General features: G+C 67.6%; 1 protein-coding gene across 3 annotated transcripts in view; it reads left to right on the forward strand.

Annotated features, from left to right (window-relative positions):
• The window catches only part of THRA (thyroid hormone receptor alpha), a 40,563-nt gene extending 19,398 nt beyond the window's left edge, over window positions 1–21,165 (forward strand). Inside the window, exons 2-10 of one of the 3 annotated variants that reach the window (XM_077806420.1) lie at window positions 120–196; window positions 7,769–8,027; window positions 15,071–15,132; window positions 16,406–16,506; window positions 17,015–17,162; window positions 17,825–18,030; window positions 19,499–19,645; window positions 19,879–20,137; window positions 20,795–21,165. In XM_077806420.1, coding sequence (XP_077662546.1) covers window positions 7,975–8,027; window positions 15,071–15,132; window positions 16,406–16,506; window positions 17,015–17,162; window positions 17,825–18,030; window positions 19,499–19,645; window positions 19,879–20,137; window positions 20,795–21,045 — 1,227 coding nt within the window. In that variant the 5' untranslated portion in view covers window positions 120–196; window positions 7,769–7,974 and the 3' untranslated portion in view covers window positions 21,046–21,165. Of the gene's footprint in view, window positions 1–119; window positions 197–7,768; window positions 8,028–14,963; window positions 15,133–16,405; window positions 16,507–17,014; window positions 17,163–17,824; window positions 18,031–19,498; window positions 19,646–19,878; window positions 20,138–20,794 lie in introns of those variants that run through there. The other 2 variants (XM_077806421.1, XM_077806419.1) reach the window with 2 other exon arrangements.
• Window positions 21,166–21,463: the final 298 nt, after the last annotated feature.

The following is a 21,463-nucleotide window of genomic DNA, read 5'->3' on the forward strand; positions in this document are numbered from 1 at the left end:
CGGGTGCTCGGGGGGGCCAGACTGGCCCCTGAACCTCACCACGGCGCCCGGCTCGTGGGAATGGCTCCCCTCACAGCCCTGCTCTGTCGCCTGACCTTGCTGTTGCACCTTCCTTGCAGGAGGGATCCAAGTGGAGGAAGAGGAGGGGCGTGAAGCAGCCTCGCCCTGCCCCCCCACCCTGGTGTCACCTACAACTGTGAGTCACTTTCTGTTACCTTCCCCAAGTTGCCATGTGTGGTTGGCGTCTGCCCCTGGTGGGGCGCCGGGGGGGGGAGGGAAGGGGGGTGCTGGGCTGGGGATGGGGGTGTGCGTCACGTCTCCCTCTAGTGGCTGGTTTGCATCTAGGATAAATACCTGCTGCTGCCGGCCGCCCACTCATGGAGTCGCCCCTCGCGCCCCAGCCCTTTGGGGACGGGGTTCTGTCCCGGGCCGTGCAGTGGCTGCACCAGTAACCCCGCGGCTGGTGGTGGCCCTGGGACCGGTGCTTGGCTTTAAAGGGCAACGCGGTGCTCGTGGGAACGTGTTCTGGGGCCTTCTGCCCCCAGGGCCGTGGGGACCTGGTTGCTGCGCAGGGGCCCACGTGTGTGATGAGCGTGGCGGGGGTCTCAGCCCTGTTCCCCTCAGGGAATCCCTCTCCGTGCCTGGCCCCATGCTGGCGTCTGGAACCCAATAGGGTATGGATTATGACCCCACCCCCTATGGGGCAGGATGTGGGGGGGGGGGGCGGCATGCCCCGTCCCTGCTCTGGGACATGCCCACCCCCTCGCCTCCGGGAGCCAGATGGCTAGAGGGCGGGGGTGGGGCAGTGGGCCTGGTGCCCCGAGGCGGGCGCTGTGGAAACACTGTGGGCCCGGCTCTCCCTGGGAGTGGAATGTTCCCCGGCCCGGCTGCTGGGTGTGGGGCTCCTCCCCCCTCTGAGCACCGGGGGCAATGGAGCCGGGGCGGGGGGGAGTGTCTGAGCTCCCCTTGGGATTGGGGCCTGCCGAGGGCCCACGGGGCTCACGGAATGGGGGGGGGGGTCCCTCTTGAGCAGGCAGCACTGAGCTCCTAGTGGCGGGGCGGCAAGTGACCGCTCCTGCAGGGAGTGGGGCCCACGGCCCCCATCGCCAGCCCCTCCGTCACCGGCCCGGCTCCCCGGCGGAGGGCAGCGTGTGCCGCACAGGGCTGGGGCTGGCTGGTCTGTCATGCCAGGCTGCGGGGGACTCTCTGTCTCACCCCACGGGCCAGCCCCAGCCCCCCGCGCCAGGTGCCAGGCCCTGCTTACAGAGAGCCTGGGCCCGCCCCGTCCCCAGCAGAAGCCCCTGCACCCGGGTCAGCACCTGGCATTTCACAACCGCTCGGCTGGGTTGCGTCTCCCGCACAGCAACAGACACCCCCAGCGCCAGGCCAGGCCCGCTCAGGGCTCGTTTGCTGGGACCTCGGCTCCGGGCTGGGACTGGGGCAGAGCAGCCAGGGAGCGCCGGGGTCTGCAGAGAGCAGCCCCTGCTGCAGGGGCCTGGCACCCCTCAGGGGTCCCACCTTTGGGACGGGGCGATGCTGAGCCAGGCCTGGCCGGTGCTGGGTGCATGGCAGGGCTCTCCCATCGCACCCTCCCTGGATGGGACCTGCCCCCTGCTCCAGGGGTTCCAGCCAGGGTCTGTCTGGAGCCGCGCCTGGGAGCGTCTGGGCTGAGGCCCATCAAGCTCGTCTCGCTCAGGCCCCAGCCGGCCTTGAACCCTTGGCCCGAGGGCGGGGATGCTTTGTGCGCGAGGTCACTGGTTCTCCCTGCTGCATTTCCCCTGGGCTGCGTGGAGGGGCCCTTCCCGGCGCCCCAGGCCACATTTTCAGCTGCTGCAGGCTGGGGGTGGGGGCTTTCCCCAGGGGCCATGGCAGAGACAGAAGGTCAGGGCGGGGGAGCAGACGTGTCTGACCTGGGATGGGGAGACGGGCCCACGGGCTGAGGCAGCACAGGGGATGGGGCCTGAGGTGGAGGGACTGGGGGCGGGGGTGTTTATCAGGCTGGATGGGCCGGGGCAATCAGGTGGAGGGACTGGGGGTGGGGGTCACCAGGCTGGAGGGGCTGGGGGGGGGTGGTTAACCAGGTGGGATGGGATGGGGCGTGCTGTTGAGGGGCTTCCCATCTCTCCCTGCTCTGCCCCACCCGGTTCCCTATGCTCCGCGGGCTTTTCCTTTCTTTAATTTCTCCTCCGATGATCTGGGTTTCCCTGTTCGTTTCCCGGCTCTGTCTGATCCCACGTGGGGCGGCTCTGCGGGGCCCTTCCGGCTGTGGAGCTGGGCTCTGTGCCCGGGCCAGACAGGGCATGTGCCGGGGGGGTGGGGGGCAGCGCGGGCTGGGAACAGCCTGTGTCCTGTGGTCAGGAGCTGGAAACCCTCCGGCCCAGCCACAGGTGCGGGGATTAGTCGCCCCGGGAGATGCAGCAACAAAGCTGGGCTCTGTGTCAGCTGCTCTGCCAGCCTCCCCTCCTGGGGGGCAGATCAGGGTGGCGGGGATGGCCCACCCCCTCTGCACCCTCCCTCCGGCCCCCCACTGGCCATAGCAATGGCCTTGAAACTGCCCCTGAGCCTTCCTGTCCCCTTGCCCATCAGGCCCAGGGCTGCCAGTCCTTTGTGAGTGGTTGTATTGTGCCCAGCCCCTTGGTTGCCTGGTGCGAGGATCTGCAGCTCTGACGGCGGGAAGGTTTCCTCTTCACCTCCTGTCCTGCTGCTGTGTGGTGTTGCTAAGTGACGGTTATCTGGCTGCTGTGCTCCACCCCAGAGGTGGCTGCATTTCAGGCCTGGCTGCACGATCCCTGGGCAGCCTGGCTGCACGATCCCTGGGCAGCCTGGCTGTGTGCTTGTTGCCTGGCTGCTTTGTCCACCCCAGAGGTAGTCGCATTTGGGCTGAGGGGGGAGCAGTGCCCATGCGGTGGGGAAGTTCTTTGACATGAGAGCGCTCCTGTAGATGGGTGGAGAGCTTAACGATGACCTGCAGTTGGTGCTGGGGGGCAAGGCTTTGCCCTGTGGCCACCCACTTTTCGCCGGGGTTGGGAGGGAAGCTGGGTCAGGCCCCAGACTTTTGCGTGGTGTGGGGACACTGTTCCTTTCTTCTGAGTCATCTTGTGATGCCTGGGAGCGCCAAGGCCTTTGCAAGTCAGAGTCCCATGGGGCGGGGCGGTGGGCGGGGGCAAGAGTGCTCAGTCTGGACCCCGGGAGCCCTGGTGCCCCCCAGCTCAGTGCTGGTACCTTCCAGGGGTGCAGCCCCCACCCCCACAGCTGCTCGGCAGCGACTTTCCCTACAAGGAAGTGAGAGAAGGGGGAAAGGAGAAGTGTGACAAGCACCTCTCACCCCATTCCAAACCCTGCTGTGTCGGACCCGGACTCCTGGGTCCGAGCGAAAGCTGACTCCGTGTGCCCCAGCTGGGCCAGCCCCTGCCTTCTCCCTGGGCGCTGAGCCCTGGTGTGTGAGTCCCTGGTGTGTGAGTCCTGCTTTCCCGGACATGGCGCGGGTGGAGCTGAGAAGGGAGGCTTCTTAGATGGGCACCCTGGGCACTGGGCTCGCCAGGGCCACGCTGTGCTCTGTACAGAGCGTGCACTGGCAGTGTGGTCACATGGTTAGAGCTTGCAGTTGGGACTCCGGGTCCTAGCCTCGCTCTGGGAGGGGCCTGGTGTGTTAAAGCAGGTGAGGCTGGAAGTCCAGACTCCTGAGTTTTATTTCTGGCTCTCCCACTGCACTGACTCACCGTGTGAGCTGGGGCACGTCAATGCTGCTCAGTGCCTCAGTTTCCCTATCTGTGCAGTGGGCCGTGAGGCAGGCCACGGTTGCCAGAAAAGGCCGGGTTTGTTCGTCCCTTCCCAGTGCCTGGCCAGGTCCCAGCCTCCTCCACATGTGGTTTGTTGGCTGCCGCAGGCTGATGGCGGGGCAGAAGCAGGTGGTGTCCTTGAACCGCCAGTCCCTCCCTACTCTGGCTGGAGCCACGGGGCCACGCTGCCTCCGCTCTCAGCCCTGTCCAGGCTGGGGGAGTCCCAGGGGGCTGGGGGAGTGTCCCGCCGTGCAGTGCCGCAAGAGCAGGGCCAAGCCCTGGCACACGACAGGCTGGTCTCCGGGCAGCCAGGGCAGGGTGGCTTGTGGAGCTGATCCCCCGCCCGTCCCTGCTCTCCTGGCGGGGGTCGGGGGCTTAATGTCATCACACCCACTGCAGTGATCCCTCCGGGGCTCGGCACACCCATGTGTGCTGGCTGTGGGCGGGCACGGGGGTGTGCTGCCAGGCCCACACTCCGCTCTGGGCTCTTGGGCGGCATGGGCTGGCAGGGTGCCGTGGGGCCCCTATTGCTGCAATGACCAGATGCAGTTCTCTCAGCTGGGGGGCAGAGGAGGGGGCTGGCTGAAAGCAGGCATGCCCATTCACACACCTGCTTGTATACTCATGTGTGCACAGACATTGACACACAATCGTTTGTCTGTGCACTCCCCCCCCCCCAAAAAAATCCACTCCTGTGTTCATTGCCCTTCGCTTGCTGTCATGTCAGTGTCCCAGAGTACAGATGGGGAAACTGAGGCACAGCGAGGGGAAGGGTCTGCCCTGAGGTCACGCACCAGGCCAGTGACAGAGCTGGGGATAGCACCCAGGAGTCCTGGCTCCCAGCCCCCTGCCCCCGCTCTAACCACTAGACCTAACTCCCTTCCCAGAGCTGGGAGAGAACCCAGGTGTCCTGGCTCCCAGCCCCCCCCCCCCCCCCCCCCGCTCTAACCACTAGACCTAACTCCCCTCCCAGAGCTGGGATAGAACCCAGGTGTCCTGGCTCCCAGGTCTATGCTTTAACTTGCTTGCTCACTTGCAGCACTGGGGCACTTGCCAGGAGTTTGAGAGCAGGAAGTTTCTGGCTCTGGGGCCCAGCGGGTCCCCGTCCCCAGCCCCCCTTGCTTCTTTCTCTGGCTGGGAAAGCCGCCCCCAGCCCCTCCCCGGCAGTGCCTGGCGTGAGAGCCTTACAGCTGTGGAGATTCACCGCTCTGCTCTGTGCTGGGGCCGAGAGCATGACCGGCCTTGGCTGGCACCCAGGGAATCCCTGTGAGGGTGAGGCCATGTCCTTGGCTCATCCCACCCGCTGGTGCCCTGGGGAGTGCCCGCTGTAGGGATCCGCCTGCCTGCCGGGAGAGGTGCTGGGCCACAGGTGGGCATGGCAGCCAGGGATAGCCCCCGAGTCTCTGGGAGGGGAGATTCATTTGCATATCCCCCATAAGCCCTTGCAGCACAGTGAGGTGTGGGGGGATGTTGCTGCCTTGTGAGGGATTTCCCCCTCCTGTCAAAGCTGCACCTACCGCCTACCGTAGCCCTGAGAGGCCGCACAGGCTAGTGGCTAGAGCAGGGGCCTAACAGGACTCCTGGGTTCTGCTCCCGGTTCTGGGAGGCGAGTGCAGGCTCGGGGTTTTAGAAAGGTGGGGTGGGCAGAGAGGGGGGTTAGGAGTCAGGATGTCTGGGTTCTAGTACTGCCTCTGCCAGTCCCTGCCCCTCTGTGCCTCAGTTTCCCCCCATTACCTGGGGCTCTGGGTGCTGTGGGAAGAGAGTGGTGCTCTCACCCCCCTTCTTGTCTGTGCCCGTCCTGCTGGCTCCAGTCTGCAAGCCCAGGCCAGGCCAAGTGGGGGGACTCTCTTGTGATTTGCTCACAGGCTCCTTTCTTCCTGCTGAAGGGAGATGAGGCCCTGGGTGTCCCCTGGACACACACACACCCCCCCTTAGGAAGCGCAGCCCCTACGTCGTGGTCAGTTCTAGCCTCTCTGCTACGACTGGGCAGCGGGGTGCTGGGCTGGGTCATCAGAGAGGGCAGGACGGGGAACAGGCCAAGGCGGGGCCAGGTGGATGAGCGGGGGGTTGAACAGCCCCGGGGCTGGGAATGGCTCTGGGGCCGTCCGACCCGGATCGGAGCCTGTGGCCTGGAGTCTCCGCGTCCCAGCCCTGGAGCTGTCCAGTGTCTCCCCGTCTGCCCCGCGACTGCCTGTTGGGGGAGCCCGAAGGCCGGGCATCTTTAGCCCCACCTCTCCAAATCACTCATGCCCAGGCCCCCCTCGCTCCCCGAAGGCTCCTGCCCCGGGGCCTCCCGCCATGGGTGTAACAGACACAGCTCCAGGGGGAGGGACACCCCCCAGAGGAGGGGGCGAGCCGGAGCTGTTCTGGGGGGCCCTGTGGTGCCCGGTGCTTTTGGGGATGGGGGCAGATCAGGGCCGTGTCACACGGGCCAGGAGGCAAAGGTGCTGTTGCACCCCAGCAGTGGAGCTTGTGACTGGTGCATGCCCCCCGGACATGTGTGTGACCCGCAGCACTCGGGACAGGCGTGCGCCCCCCCCCCCCCCCCGGCTCTCGGGACACGTTTCTCCCCTCTCCCCCCCCCCCCCCCCCCCCCGGCTCTCGGGACACGTTTCTCCCCCCCCCCCCCCCCCCCCGGCTCTCAGGACACGTTTCTCCCCTCTCCCCTGCCCGGCTCTCGGGACACGTGCTCCTGCTCTCGCATGAGGCTGCCCCCTTGCACATGCTTCTCTGCCCAGAGCTGCATTCTGCCAGGCCCAGGTCTGCCCCCTCGTGCGCAGCCTGTTGCACGCTGGCATGCCAGTCCGGACGCTCCACGCATGCTAGTGCAAACTCTTGTGCACACTCCCCACCTGCAAACTCCTGCGCTCAATGGATGTGCCAAGCCACAGCTGTAGGTTAATGCACCCGGCAGGTCTCTCCTCCCACCCCTGCGATTCTGTGCCAGCCCCGATGCCTGGCAGGCCCCGTCACTTGCCATCTCAAGTCCCCTCCGCCGAGGCCCTCATGTGGCGGCAGCGGGGCCATGTGCCCCGGGGCAGCCGCGCCTCTGCTGGGTCCGCCGGGAAGCCGGGAGCGCCAGTCTCTTGTCCTCAGCCGACCCCGGAGGGCGATTGTTCCCACACGTGCCCAGCCGTCACGCACCGGGCGAGACCCCGCTGGGGTCAGCCGAGGACACAGCTTGCCTCCCCCCACCTCCCAGCACTTCCTGCCTCAGGGGGAGGGGGGCCCTGCGGGGACCCCGCTTCTCCGCTGCCCTTTGATGCGTCTGCTTAGCTTGGCCCTGTGCCAGGCTGTCTGCAGAAATCCTTATGTTGGGATGGGGGGAAGGGAGGGCTGGGGGAGGGAGCCGTGGGGGGTTGAGGGGTTGCACGACTGTGCCCTGTGCCAGGCTGCGGGAGGGCATCCAGCTGCTTGTTAACCTCTGGGTAACCTCAGCTGCTGTCGGGAAGGGGAAGGGGAAGGGGGCGGGCTCCCGGCCGGGGTGGGGGGGAGCCCAGGGCTGGTGAGCCCCTGGGGGGATTCCAGCAGCCCCCTTCCCCGTGTCTGACTTTCCGTCTCACCTGTACCCCTCCTTTATCTGCCAGCAGAGCAGTGTGATAGCCGGGGGGCGGGGGTGTTGCCTGGGGGACAGGGATTTGCAGTGGGGCTGACGGGATCCCAGTCACCCCCCCGTGGCTCCCGTCCTTCACAGAGCGGAACCAGGCCCCTTCCCGTCCCCACCCCATGGGGCGCAAGTGCCCCTGACCCCTCTCGCTGGCCATGGCTGGGGGGGGTGGGCATGGAGCCTGTGCTCCCCACTAGAGGGGGCCCTTTCAGGGCAAAGCTGAGCCCCACAATGGGAGGCCGGGAGTGGGGGGCGGTAAGAGCCCCAGCACAGCTTAGTAGCAGGGGTTCTTCCGCCACTTCCGGGCGGGGAGTTAGTCCCTGCCCTCTGCCAAGATTGGGCCCCGTAGCTGCCATTTCAAGCCCGTGTTTGTTTTTTGTAGGGTGTCTCCCACTGGGATCGGCGCCCCTCCCCCCCCGACCCCCGGGGGATGGTCTCCGCCAGCGGGCGCTGAGCCGGGCGCCATGGGGAGCGCGCCATAGACACCCCCCGGCGCCCCGCGTCTGCCGTGGCGGCCGCGGTGCAGAGCACCTGGGGGCGGAGCCCACCTTGGTCTCTCCTGAGCGCTCCTGGATGGAATTGCGGTGAATGGAACAGAAGCCCAGCACCCTGGACTGCCTGTCGGAGCCAGAGGAAACCCGGTAAGAGCTGGGGGGAGCCCCCTGTCGCACCCCCTTCCTGCAACCCCGCTAAGCCCCCTGCACCCCTTCCCAACCCCCCGCCATCCCCTGGCGCTCCCCTCTCCATCCAAAGCAGCTGTGACCTGCCCTGGCCTAGGGCAACCTCCCCTAGTGGTCCGTCTTCTAAGGGGATAAGAGCCTACCTCTGGTGCTAGCTGATGGAGTTCTCCCTTCAGCTTGAGCGGCAGAGGCTCGGTGCTGCCGATCTGATGGTCCCAGGTTCTGGCGGCCCAAGGTGGGCGGCTGAGCTGGACTCATCCTGATTCCCACCCCCGACTTTTCATCCCTGTAGATTGGCACTGCCCTCTTCGTTGGGGGATGGGTGGATGAGTTCAACCCTCGGGGGGAGGGGCTGGCATGGCTCAGCATAGAGAAGGGGCTGGCCAGGCCAGGCCGGCTACGGCCTCCTGCCCATGCTGGTCCCTTTGTGGCTCGGGGCTTGCGGGCCCTGGATATCTCTGAATTCAGGGCCGTGTTTGCTCCCACGTGGGGCTCTCTGGGTGAGCCAGCAGCCCCCTCCCCTCCACGCAGAGCCGGGGCAGCAGCGGAGGGAGGGGTATGAGAGACAGGGTCCGCACGAGCGCGTACGCTAGTGCAAATGGGCGTGCCCACGCGTGCTGCAAAGAGCCAGCGTCAGCCGGCCCCGTTTCCTGCGCTGCCCACCCAGGCTGGGCGGGTGAGAGAATGGGTCCATGCTCCAGACTGGCACCGGCTCGGCCCAGCTGGGTTCAGGGCAGCAGCAGGTGTCTCCTTGCCAGCGGCCAGACAGGCGACCCACACCCCTGCCCTGCATTTGCGCAGCCTCTCGCTCCGGTTTCCTGTCCCCCATGGCCTGGGGTGCAGGTGGCCCTGCCCAGCGCTGGATCAGATGGCTGATGACTTCTGCCTCCTTGAATGCCCCCCCTTGCCCCCAGTCTCTGCTGTCACTCCCTGTCCTAACTGGCCGTGCAGCGTTGCTGCATGTCCCTTGCTGTGATCCACCCCAGAGCCTGCTGCATTTGGAGGGGGAGTGGGGGCAATCCCTAGTTGTCAAGATCTTTGGGGTGGAAACTAGATGGAAACCCACCCGCCTGAAGGCCACGAGTAGGAACCCTCCCCAGGCCCACGGGGTCAGTGGGTAGACGGTGCTGGCTGAGGCGGGGGGGGCGGGTTGTGGGACACGCTCTCCGCACATTCTGCAGAGCCGTGCAGGGGCCGGGATTCCTCTCTGTCTCTGGGCTGTGCTTGGGGGCCGGGGGGACCCAAGCAGCTTGTGCCTCCTGGGCTGCAAACAGCCTTTCTGCCAGCCCGGACTCCTCCTGGGTGCAGGGCTTGAGCCTTGCAGCGCTCTGCCTCGGGGCTGGCGCAGGACTCCTGGAGCAGAGCCGGGACTGCAGACTCTTCCCGAAAGACGGAGTCCCCGGAGAACAGACATGCACGCGTGTGTGTGCAAACAGGCACAGCCGTGCGAGGCTCGAGGCGTGTGCACAGCCCCTTGTGCGGATCCCTGTGCACGCTCTCCCGCACTCTCAGGGTCCCTCACATCCCGGCCTCGGGTCACCAGCCCCTTGACCCTCGCACTGCTGTGGGGGAGCTCTCTGCTCCGAGGGGTGCAGACCGTGACTACCCCCATCCAGCGCTCCCTGGAGGCAGGTGCCCTCCTACAGAGGGGGAAACTGAGGCACGGAGGAGGGAGGCAACGTATATGCACGCGTGTGTGTGCAAACAGGCACAGCCGTGCGAGGCTCGAGGCGTGTGCACAGCCCCTTGTGCGGATCCCTGTGCACGCTCTCCCGCACTCTCAGGGTCCCTCACATCCCGGCCTCGGGTCACCAGCCCCTTGACCCTCGCACTGCTGTGGGGGAGCTCTCTGCTCCGAGGGGTGCAGACCGTGACTACCCCCATCCAGCGCTCCCTGGAGGCAGGTGCCCTCCTACAGAGGGGGAAACTGAGGCACGGAGGAGGGAGGCAACGTATCCAAGGTCTCCCCGCATATCCCCGTCTTTGGCCGAGAGCGGAGCCCAGGGATGTGTGGGCCAGAGATGTGCACCTGTGATTGGCGCACCTGGCCACCGGGTGGCAGTGTCACTCCACAGGAACCCAGCCCTGGGGCATTTACCTGCCTGAGAATGACTCGGTGGGGCGGAGCCTGTGGCTCCTGCTAGCTGCCCTCTAAGTGCTGGGCCACCCCTGCTGGCGGGGGGCCTTGGGACGGGAGGGGAAGTGTTGGAGGCCCTGGCCCGCTGAGGGGGGCTTCTCAGGGCGGGGGAAGTGGGGGCCGGGCTGACACATGCTCCCTAGCACTGCCCAGCCCTGCAGAGCCACGTGGGGCTGGGGCCGGGGCTTTCCACCCCTGCCTCCTCTGGAGGGGTTGGCATGAGCCGCTGGATCAGGTTGCCTGTGATTTACTGCTGCCGTCGGGAGGGATAAAGGGTCCCCGGCCAAGGGAGGCAGGGCAGTGGAGGGACACAACTGACTAGTGGTTTGTGCTGGCTCCCCACAGCTCTCCTGTCTTCTGTCCCCAGCTCTGGGAGGGGAGTGGGGTCTAGTGGTTAGAGCAGGGGGAGAGCCAGGACTCCGGGGTTCTCTGCCCAACTCCAGCCCCGCCTTGCTGACGGAGCGGCTTGCCCTCATTTGCCCTGGGAGCAGTCTCCGGGTCAGGCAGGGCAGGAGGAAGCCTGTTACCCTGAAGGCTCCTGTCCCCTGATGACCCAGCAGCCCTGATGAGGGCCCCACGCCCTGGCGGTGCCCAGCTGGTAAACAAGCTGTGTGAGCACAGGCAGGGCTGGGGCAGATTCCCCAGGGGAGCACGTGGCTCCCCCCGGCCAGGAGCTGGGCCAAGGCAGGGTCACCCTCTGAGCCCCTGGGCGGCTCCGGGCCTCGGAGCAGGAGAATCCCCCCTTTTGTGGTGCAGCCCCACAGGGTCGGGCCTGGGCTCTGTGCTGCCTGCCTGCCCCCCTTCCGCCGCGCTGCCCTCCCTGCAGGATCGTCCTTCCCTCGCTACAGAGCCGAGACTGGGGGGGCGTCGGCCCCTGGCAGGAGCCAGGGAGCGCGGCGCTCCCAGGAGCAGCCCCAGGGGGGTGGCGGGGCTCCCCGGTCCCCCACGCACAGCCCTGCCGGTGCCCCTCAATCCCGGCCCGCAGCCCCTTGGCCGTGCCAGCCCCATGCCCCTGGCTCGGTGCCAGACCCACACCCGGGAAACGCGGGGCTGATCTTTTCCAGCCGCTCGCACCAATGGAATCGCGCCATGCAAATGACTTGCCGGCCCCTGGCTGCCGATTGGCCGACCTGCCTCTGCCAGCTGGGCCAAAAGGACATTTTGTCTTTGAATGTCACTGAGAGTGAAAAACCAGCCGTGGGCCCTGGGGGCCAGCGACCCTCCGCCTCCTGCCCTGGTCCCCCCTCCTGGCCCGTGCCCCCCAGCCTGCCCTGCCCTGTGCCCTCCTGGCCCGTGCTCCGCGGCCTGCCCTGCCCCGTGCCCTCCTGGCCCATGCCCTCCTGCCCCGTGCCGCCTGGCCTGCTCTGCCCCCCAGCCTGCGCTGCCCTGTGCCCTCCTGGCGCGTGCCCTCCTGGCCCGTGCCCTGTGCCCTCCTGGCCCGTGCTCCGCGGCCTGCCCTGCCCCGTGCCCTCCTGGCCCATGCCCTCCTGCCCCGTGCCGCCTGGCCTGCTCTGCCCCCCAGCCTGCCCTGCCCTGTGCCCTCCTGGCCCGTGCCCCGCGGCCTGCCCTGCCCTGTGCCCTCCTGGCCCGTGCCCTCCTGGCCCGTGCCCCACGGCCTGCCCTGCCCCGTGCCCTCCTGCCCCGTGCCCTCCTGGCCCGTGCCCCGCGGCCTGCCCTGCCCTGTGCCCTCCTGGCCCGTGCTCCGTGGCCTGCCCTGCCCCGTGCCCTCCTGGCCCATGCCCTCCTGCCCCGTGCCGCCTGGCCTGCTCTGCCCCCCAGCCTGCGCTGCCCTGTGCCCTCCTGGCCCGTGCCCCGCGGCCTGCCCTGCCCTGTGCCCTCCTGGCCCGTGCCCTCCTGGCCCGTGCCCCGCGGCCTGCCCTGCCCCGTGCCCTCCTGCCCCGTGCCCTCCTGGCCCGTGCCCCGCGGCCTGCCCTGCCCTGTGCCCTCCTGGCCCGTGCTCCGTGGCCTGCCCTGCCCCGTGCCCTCCTGGCCCATGCCCTCCTGCCCCGTGCCGCCTGGCCTGCTCTGCCCCCCAGCCTGCCCTGCCCTGTGCCCTCCTGGCCCGTGCTCCGCGGCCTGCCCTGCCCCGTGCCCTCCTGGCCCATGCCCTCCTGCCCCATGCCGCCTGGCCTGCTCTGCCCACCAGCCTGCGCTGCCCTGTGCCCTCCTGGCGCGTGCCCTCCTGGCCCGTGCCCCGCGGCCTGCCCTGCCCTGTGCCCTCCTGGCACGTGCCCTCCTGGCCCGTGCCCCGCGGCCTGCCCTGCCCTGTGCCCTCCTGCCCCGTGCCCTCCTGGCCCGTGCCCCGCGGCCTGCCCTGCCCTGTGCCCTCCTGCCCCGTGCCCCCTGGCCTGCCTGCCCCCCCGCCTGCCTTGTGCCATCCTGCCCTTCCCCCCCCGCCTGCCCTGTGCCCTCATGGCCTCTGGCCTGCCCTGCCCCATGCCCTCCTGCCCTGTGCCCCCGGCCTACCCTGTCCCCCCACCTGCCCTGTGCCCTCCTACCCCATGCCCTCCTGCCCTGTCCCCCCTGGCCTGCCCTGCACCTGCCTGGTTCCCTACGCCCTGTCTCCTTGGCTGCCCTGTGCCCTCCTGCCCCGTGCCCCCCTGGCCTGCCCTGCCCTGTGCCCCCCGGCGTGCCCTGCACTTGCCCAGTCCCCTACACCCTGTCTCCCCGGCTGGCCCGCACCCTTCTGCCCCATGCCCACCTGCCCTGACCCCCCCACCTGTCCTGCGCCCCCGTGCGCCATGCCTGCCAGGCCTTGAAGCGGGGGACCCCTGCCCTGTGCTAATCAAATGGCCCCTCTTGGACCCAGGGAGCTGGAAGAGCCCCAGCAGGCAGGTCCGAGAGGGCAGTGGTTGGTGGAGTCCCTGGCTGCAGCCAGGAGGCGCTGGCCGTTGCCCATTTGTGGTGGTAAATTCCCCCGCCCCTTCCTGGGCTCTGCCCCCCCCCCGCCCATCCAGCTGGGGGCTGTTTCGCTCGTGGCATGTCACGGCACCACCTTGTGGCTTGCTTGGCCAGTTTCCCGTCGCTCTACCTGGGGGTTCCTGGGGCGTCGCTGCCGCAAACCCCTCCGAGCTCGGCCGTCCTGGGGACGGAAGGGCATGCGAGGCCCCTCTGCAGCCGGCATGCTGCCTCCCCCCACCCACAGCGGGCGGATCTGCCCCCCCCCCCCGAACTGGGCAGGTTGGGTGCCACTACTGGGGACTAGCTTCCGCGCCCCCTGCCCCCCTCGCCCCCCGATCTCAGTGCCCTGGGGCCTCTGAATCCAACCCTTGGATTCCTGTTTATTGAGACTCTGAGGGCGTGGAAAGTGTGAGACTGCACGGGGTGGGGGATCAGGTTAGAGGCCGGGGCGGGGTGGTGATAGGGTTAGATGGCGGGGTGGTGGGGGGGGGAATGGGGTCCGGGTCAGAGGGAGGAACAGGGTGGGAGTTATAGGGTTGAGGGGGATGGGGTTGGAGTTAGAGGGACGGGGTCGGGGATAGGGTCTGGTCAGAGGGAGGGGACAGGGTGGGAGTTACAGGGCTGGGGGGAATGGGGTTGGGGTTAGAGGGACGGGGGGAATGGGGTCTGGGTCAGAGGGCTGTGGGGTCAGGGTCAGGGAGGGATGGGGTTGGAGTTACAGGGCTGGGGGGGGGATGGGGTCGGGGTCAGAGGCTGCGACGGGGTCGGAGTTACAGGGCTGGGGGGGATGGGGTTGGGGTTAGAGGGACGGGGGGAATGGGGTCTGGGTCAGAGGGCTGTGGGGTCAGGGAGGGATGGGGTTGGAGTTACAGGGCTGGGGGGGGATGGGGTCTGGGTCAGAAGGAGGGACGGGGTCGGAGTTACAAGGCTGGTGGGGATGGGGTTGGGGTTAGAGGGCTGGGGAGGATGGGGTCTGGGTCAGAGGGCTGTGGGGTCGGGGTCAGAGGCAGGGACAGGGTCGGAGTTACAGGGCTGGGGGGGTGGGGTTGGGGTTAGAGGGACGGGGAGGAATGGGGTCTGGTTCAGAGGGAGGGACGGGGTCGGAGTTACAGGGCTGGGGGGGGGGATGGGGTCTGGGTCAGAGGGCTGTGGGGTTGGGGTCAGAGGCTGCGACGGGGTCGGAGTTACAGGGCTGGGGGGGATGGGGTTGGGGTTAGAGGGACGGGGGGAATGGGGTCTGGGTCAGAGGGCTGTGGGGTCAGGGAGGGATGGGGTCGGAGTTACAGGGCTGGGGGGGGATGGGGTCTGGGTCAGAAGGAGGGACGGGGTCGGAGTTACAAGGCTGGTGGGGATGGGGTTGGGGTTAGAGGGCTGGGGAGGATGGGGTCTGGGTCAGAGGGCTGTGGGGTCGGGATCAGAGGCAGGGACGGGGTCGGAGTTACAGGGCTGGGGGGGATGGGGTCTGGGTCAGAAGGAGGGACGGGGTCGGAGTTACAGAGCTGGGGGGGATGGGGTTGGGGTTAGAGGGACGGGGAGGAATGGGGTCTGGTTCAGAGGGAGGGATGGGGTCGGAGTTACAGGGCTGGGGGGCATGGGGTTAGGGTTAGAGGGACGGGGGGGTGGCGTCAGGTTTATAGGGCCAGTGGAGGTCACTCAGTGGGTGGGAGAAGAAGGCCTGGGGCCAGGAAGCTGTGGGGGGGGCTCAGAGCCTCCCCCTGGCCCTCCCAAGCCCCCTTATCTCCCCTGCTCTCCCAGATAGCAGCCTGTCACCGCCCCTGGCTGGCCCCTTGGCACCTGCAGCCTGAGCTGGGGCTGGCCTGTGGGTCTCTGCCCTATGCCTCGGTTTTCCCAACTGTGCAATGGGGACAGGAGGGGCGACCCGCCTGTCGGGGGGGCTCCCGAGGGGGGGAGGCACGGGGGGCGTCTCTGCGGCCAGTAACCAGGCCTTGTTCTCGCTCTGCTGCAGGTGGCTGGATGGGAAACGCAAAAGAAAGAGCAGCCAATGTTCGGTGAAGAGCAGCATGTCAGGTACTGTGTGTCCCCCCACCCCTGGGCCAGGCCTGTCCCATCCCCCTGGCCCCAGGACAGACTGCGGGCACCCCAGGGCGTTGTCTCGTGCCCCGGCTGATGGGTCAAGCATGTGGCTGTTTTCTCCTTGGCCTCGTCACTGGGCCCTGCCCCAGGCTGGGGGGCACCCCAGCCCTGGGCGGGTTAGTGCCCCCTTCACAGGGCACTTGGTGTCCAGGCCAGGAGGGCGCAGGGTCCTGCCCTGTTCGGTGTGCCCCCCACAAAGGAGATCCGTTCCTACAGTGCCCTGGGGAGGGTCTCAGGGTCAGGCCAGGGCGTGGGGGGGGCCCAGCTCCGAGTCCCAGGGAGGTTGGGCTGGGGCAGGTCAGGGTATCAGCTCCAGCAGGCCGGACAGTGGGGCCCTGCCGGCGGGAGATAAACCCACTGGCTCAGCAAACAACACGACCTCCGTGACGGGGGTGGGGGCCTGTCCCAGGGACAAGGCTGGCAGGGCTTCCCGGCTGGGATGGGAGCAGGGCCGGATGCTTTTAGAGGCGTGGAGGGGGCAGCACAACGGGGGTGTGGAACATGGAGGGGCTGGTGTGGGAGGGGACGGCGTAGGGGGGCATGGGCAGCTTAGGGGGGCTCTGTGCCCATCTGCGTCTGTGTTTCCTGAGTCAAGTTCCTGGGTTGCAGCGTCTGGCATTTTCCGTGCAAGCCCTTGGCTCCTCCTGGCACTGCCAGCCGCACCCGGCGCCACCTGAGCTGCCCCTTCCACCCACTCATGTCCCCGCCTGCCAGAACAAGGCGCCATGGGGGCGTCTCTCTCTGTGTCCCGAGCCCTGGGTCCATGGGCAGCCCCTGCCCGCTTGCTGAGCGCAATGTGCTTTGGCTGTCAGCTCCTCAGCGGCCCGCTGGACACATCTGCGTTGCCTCCGCTCTGTGCCCTGCTCGCCTGCTGCTTGGCACCTGCCCCTGGCCCCGGTTCTCTGTGACACCCTGCCCCACCCGGCTCCTTCCTTGCCCGTGTGCTGCCCAGCCCTGGGCTCTGCGCCCGGGGCCTACAGCATGGAGCAGGACAGTCGCACCTGGTGTCTGGCTGGGTGAACGTGTCCCCCTCCGGGGCTCCAGCCTGCTGGCACAGGGCCTGGGTCCCTGCCACCCCTGGGGCTGTCCCAGGCTGCGGGATTCTTCTGCCACCGCACCCGCTTCCTGCAGGCCGTGGGGCGGGCTCCCTCCCTCCCCACAGCGCTGGCTCCGCAGGGCTGTAACCTCTGGGCTCCCTCCTCCCCAGGGTACATCCCTAGTTACCTGGACAAAGATGAACAATGCGTCGTGTGCGGTGACAAGGCGACTGGCTACCACTACCGCTGCATCACCTGCGAGGGCTGCAAGGTGAGACGTGGCCCGGCCACCCCCACACCTGCGGGGCAGCGGGCTCCCCCACCGGCAAGGGAGGCGCCTGGGTGTCTCACGAGCTCAGCAGCATTAGGCTTGGTCTGCATGTGGAGGGGAGACCTCTGGGTGGGGGCTCAGTAGGGGGCACCTTCCTATCATTGAGCTCAGTTTCCCAGGCTGCGGGAGGCTCACTGGGGCGCTCTCCCCTCTGGGGCAGGGGAGCTGTGGTAACGTTGGAGGAGGGGGACCCAGGATCCTCCATCGCTTCTGCCTGCTCTAACCTGTCACGTAACTGGGCTGCACCTCAGCGGGGGCTGCACCCCTGTGCCAGGAGAGCCACCCCCACGACACCAGCCTTGCGCCTGTTTAGGACCCTGTGGGGCTGCATGGGGGCTTGTTCCTCTGGGGGCCTCCCCCTGCACCCGCCTTTCCAGGGGCGGGGGTGGATAGGTTCGGGGCTGGCCCGGCCCGGGGGTCTCACCAGGGCCTGTCCTGCTCCCCGCAGGGCTTTTTCCGACGGACCATCCAGAAGAACCTGCACCCGACCTACTCCTGCAAGTACGATGGCAGCTGTGTCATCGACAAGATCACCCGCAACCAATGCCAGCTCTGCCGCTTCAAGAAGTGCATCGCCGTGGGCATGGCCATGGACTGTAAGGGGGGAGGAGCAGCCCGCGGCTGGCGGGGGGGGCCAAGGCCAAGGGCGTGGGGGGAGGCAGCGCATGGCCAGGCTCACTCGCCCGGTATTGGAGCAGCTACTGCAGTCCCTGCTACAGGCCTGTCTGGGGGGGGCTGTTTCCCCAGGTCGGGTGCCTGCCAGGGAGTGGGGACCCTGGCCCCGCCTCCATTGCTAGCCCCCGCCTCTTCCAGCCACAAGCCAGCGGGCCGTAGCGGGTACCGTGGCCGGGGGCAGCTGCGAGGGCAGCAAGGGGTTAACGCCGGAGGGGTGGGGTTGCAAGTGTGAGACAATGACACGTATTCCCCCCCCCCCCCCGGTGTGGGGGGGGGGGTGGGGAGGGCGGTGACCACCCTCCATACCCTTGGAGGCAGGTGGGGCAGAGCCCCCAGAAAGGGGCTGCCCCTGTGGGTAGCCCCAGGCCCCTCACTTCGCACTGGTGTCACGTGGAACGTGGCATCGGGATTCCCCGCCCAGGACGCGGGGTGCCCCTTCTGCCCATTGAAAGGCTCCCCCAGTCCCGTGCTGCGGCTCCCTGGCCAATCGCCACGGCCGCTGCCTGGAGCTGAGCTGGGGTTGGATCGGTCGGGCCCCGCCCCCGGCGCTCACGCCCCGCCCCCTCTGCATGCTGCCCCCCAGTGGTGCTGGACGACTCCAAGCGGGTGGCCAAGCGGAAGCTGATCGAGGAGAACCGGGAGCGGCGGCGCAAGGAGGAGATGATCAAGACCCTGCAGCACCGCCCGGAGCCCAGCGCCGAGGAGTGGGAGCTGATCCACGTGGTGACGGAGGCGCATCGCAGCACCAACGCCCAGGGCAGCCACTGGAAACAGAAGCGGAAATTCCTGGTGAGCGCCCGGACCCGGACCCCTCGCCTACGCCCGCCCGTATGCCCGCTCACCCTGGGGGCAAGCCACCACGGGCGAGCCCTGCCCGTATGCCCCCTCGCAGGCGTGCAAGCCGCAGTCAGGCGCGCGGACGTTCACGTGCTCACGGGCCCTGGCCTGCTGGGCAATGCCCGCTCGAGCACACGGCCCTCCCCGGTGCCCAGAGCTGCCGCACCACTGCAAGGAGCCGGCAGTTTGCAGGGGACACTTTGATCCCGCCCCTGTGCTCTGGCCTTGGCTGGTGTCTGTGCAGCCCGTGTGGGGGACCCGTCCTGCTCCCCTTCCGGTGTGGGAGTGAGCTCCCTTTCCCGTTGGGCTCAGAGCCTAGAGACCATGGTGATGGGCCCATTAGAAATCTGGCAGCACGACACTGTCCTCTCCAAGTGGGCGCTGGATCACAGAACACTAACCTGAGCCCGTCCTCTCCCACTGGCTCTGCGAGGCCGCCTGTGACGCACCCATCCTCCGTCATGGGGGCAGGGCCACCCTCCGGCTCTGTGCCCCGCTCAGCCATTGCTGAGCCCAGGGAGCTCATATGGGCCAGTCGGGATAGAAGGGGAGTCTCAGGATGCAGCCGTTGGGAACTGGGCTGAGACTCAGCAAATTCATTTCAGACGTGGGTCACCAAAGCGCTGCCAGATGGGGGCGCCCTCCCAACTCTGCTGACCTAGGCCGGGTCTAGTGGGTTGGGGCCGGGGGCTGGGAGCTAGGACTCCTGGGTTCTCTCCCCAGCCCTGTTGCTGGCTCTACACCCTGGAGAATGAGCCCGGTTCCATTCAGGCTCTGATGCTGGCTGCGGGGCAATGCCCAGGGGTCTGGCTGGAGCTCAGACGGGGTGGGCAGAGGCTAACCCCAAAACCTGCAGCACAGGAGAATGATGGGTCCTCCCAGGAGTGAGTGGGAGGAAACCCAGCCCCCCTCCAAAGGGCTCATCCATGCCCTGATCCTGCCTCACCCCCTGGCCCCTGCAGCTGCCAAGGGGTTAATGCCACCTCATGTGGGTGAGTGAAGGGCACAGTTCTGAGTGGGGAGGCCGGGTGTCCCATGGCCCCCCTCCTGTGCCAGCCAGGGTTCGGCTGCTGAGGGGGCTCCCTCTCCTGGCCACAGCCCCTTGGGGCCATGGGAGAGACAAGGCGCGGGGGAGAGGGTGCCAGGACTCCTGGGTTCTCTTCCTGGCTCTGTGCCCTGGGCGAATGGCTCCCTCTCTTACCCTGTCGCCCCACCACCTCTCCCCTAACCTGGCCACAAGGGGCCCAGATGGAGGCTGCTCCCCCCAAGCCTGCCTGGGGCCCAAGAGGACAAGCCCTGAGCCCCTCTCCCAGGGTTGGGGGCAGTGGGGGCTCATGCAGGGAGGAGGCTGGGGAGAAGGGTCCAGGCAGCGCAATGGGCGGGCCGGCTCCCTGACGGGCTGTCCCGGCCTTCCCCACAGCCCGAGGACATCGGCCAGTCGCCCATGGCCTCCATGCCTGATGGGGACAAGGTTGACCTGGAGGCGTTCAGCGAGTTTACAAAAATCATTACCCCAGCCATCACCCGCGTGGTGGACTTTGCCAAAAAACTGCCCATGTTTTCAGAGGTAGGCAGGGGCAGGGGGAGGGTGATCGGCGGGAGAGGGGAGATGGGTTGGGTGGGGGGCAGAGACTTGAGGAGGGCAGAGAGGGGGTTAAAAGCAGGGGGAGACGGGGAGGGGCAGGGCCTGGGGGAGGAGTCCAAGGGGGGCAGTGGGCGGAGCACGGGGCAGCCGAGGGTCTCTCCCGACCCTGCCCACCCCCCACGTGTCTGACTCCCCCTCTCCCCGCCCCGCGGCAGCTGCCTTGCGAGGACCAGATCATCCTGCTGAAGGGCTGCTGCATGGAGATCATGTCGCTGCGGGCGGCCGTGCGCTACGACCCCGAGAGCGAGACGTTGACGCTGAGCGGCGAGATGGCCGTCAAGCGGGAGCAGCTGAAGAACGGCGGGCTGGGCGTGGTGTCCGACGCCATCTTCGACCTGGGCAAGTCGCTCTCCGCCTTCAACCTGGACGACACGGAGGTGGCGCTGCTCCAGGCCGTGCTGCTCATGTCCTCAGGTAAGGGCCAGCGGGGGGCGGCCGCCCCCTCACCCACTGGGCCCTGCTGCTGGGGAGGGATATTCCCATCATGCACCAGGCCACATGGCCGATGCTGCCCATGGGGCTAGGGGGCGGTTCCTTCCTCCCCTTGTGAGCTCAGCTGAGATCTCCATGGCCTGCCCCCGCCCCCCATCAGCTTCCCTTGCTGGGGTCCCCACGCTGCGGGGATGCACCAGCTCAGCGTCTGTAGGGAGGGTGAAGCTCCCGCTGCTGGTGCCCGCTAAGAGCGCCAGGGGAGAGGCCCAGGGCGCAGGAGACAAAGTCCCCGGTGCAGCCAGCGAGCCCAGAGCCGGAGCCGTTGCTCAGGTATCAGAGAGAGCTGGAGACAGAGAGCTTGTGGTGGGGCCAGGTGCCTGGCTAGATGGGGGTAGGGTGGGGTAGATGTGGAGATGAACGGATAAAGGAGCATCTATGGGGTGGAGATAAAGCGGTAATGATGGGACTGAACAGCCAGCTGGGGGGGCAGAGGGGAAGAGGTGGGGAGGGATAGAGGGGGCGCGGTGTGGGGGTTGGACGGAGAGGGGCGGATAGCCAGCGGTAGGCACAGAGGGCAGCCGTGGGGCTCGACCCTCGGGCGGAGGCTGCGTGGCCCCCTGACGCCCGTCCCGCCCGCAGACCGCACCGGGCTGTTGCGGGTGGAGAAGATCGAGAAGTGCCAGGAGACCTACCTGCTGGCCTTCGAACACTACATCAACTATCGCAAACACAACATTCCCCACTTCTGGCCCAAGCTGCTGATGAAGGTGACCGACCTGCGCATGATCGGAGCCTGCCACGCCAGCCGCTTCCTGCACATGAAGGTGGAGTGCCCCACCGAGCTGTTCCCACCCCTCTTCCTCGAGGTCTTTGAGGATCAGGAAGTCTAGGGCGGGGGGAGGGGAGGGGGCCAGGGGGCGGGGCCAGGACTCGGGCGAGAGCCCCGCCCCCAGCCCCTCCTGGACACGTTTTACTTGGTTCTTTTTCGTTTTGGTTTGTTTTTCTAAATATTGCGCATGGGTGTCAACCGGCAGTGCCGCCCCCGCCCCCCCCCCCGTGGAGGGGGTGGGACCATGGGGGCGGGGCTGCTGTCGGGGTGGGGGGAGGGGCAAAACTTTTCAAAAACCACACAGAACATGGGCTTGGCTTGGGGGGAGTTGGATTTGGAGTAGCAGGGGAGGATAAGTGGAACCTGGATCTCCTTTCCTCTGAACCCCTCAGTTATGGGGGTGTTGGGGGGATGGATACATAGCCCTGATTTCCACCCAACTGCAGGACGAACCCCCCCACACACAGTATTCTCCGTCC

This window comes from Eretmochelys imbricata, chromosome 27 (assembly GCF_965152235.1).
Source record: "Eretmochelys imbricata isolate rEreImb1 chromosome 27, rEreImb1.hap1, whole genome shotgun sequence".
In the NCBI taxonomy this organism is placed as follows: Eukaryota; Metazoa; Chordata; order Testudines; family Cheloniidae; genus Eretmochelys; species Eretmochelys imbricata.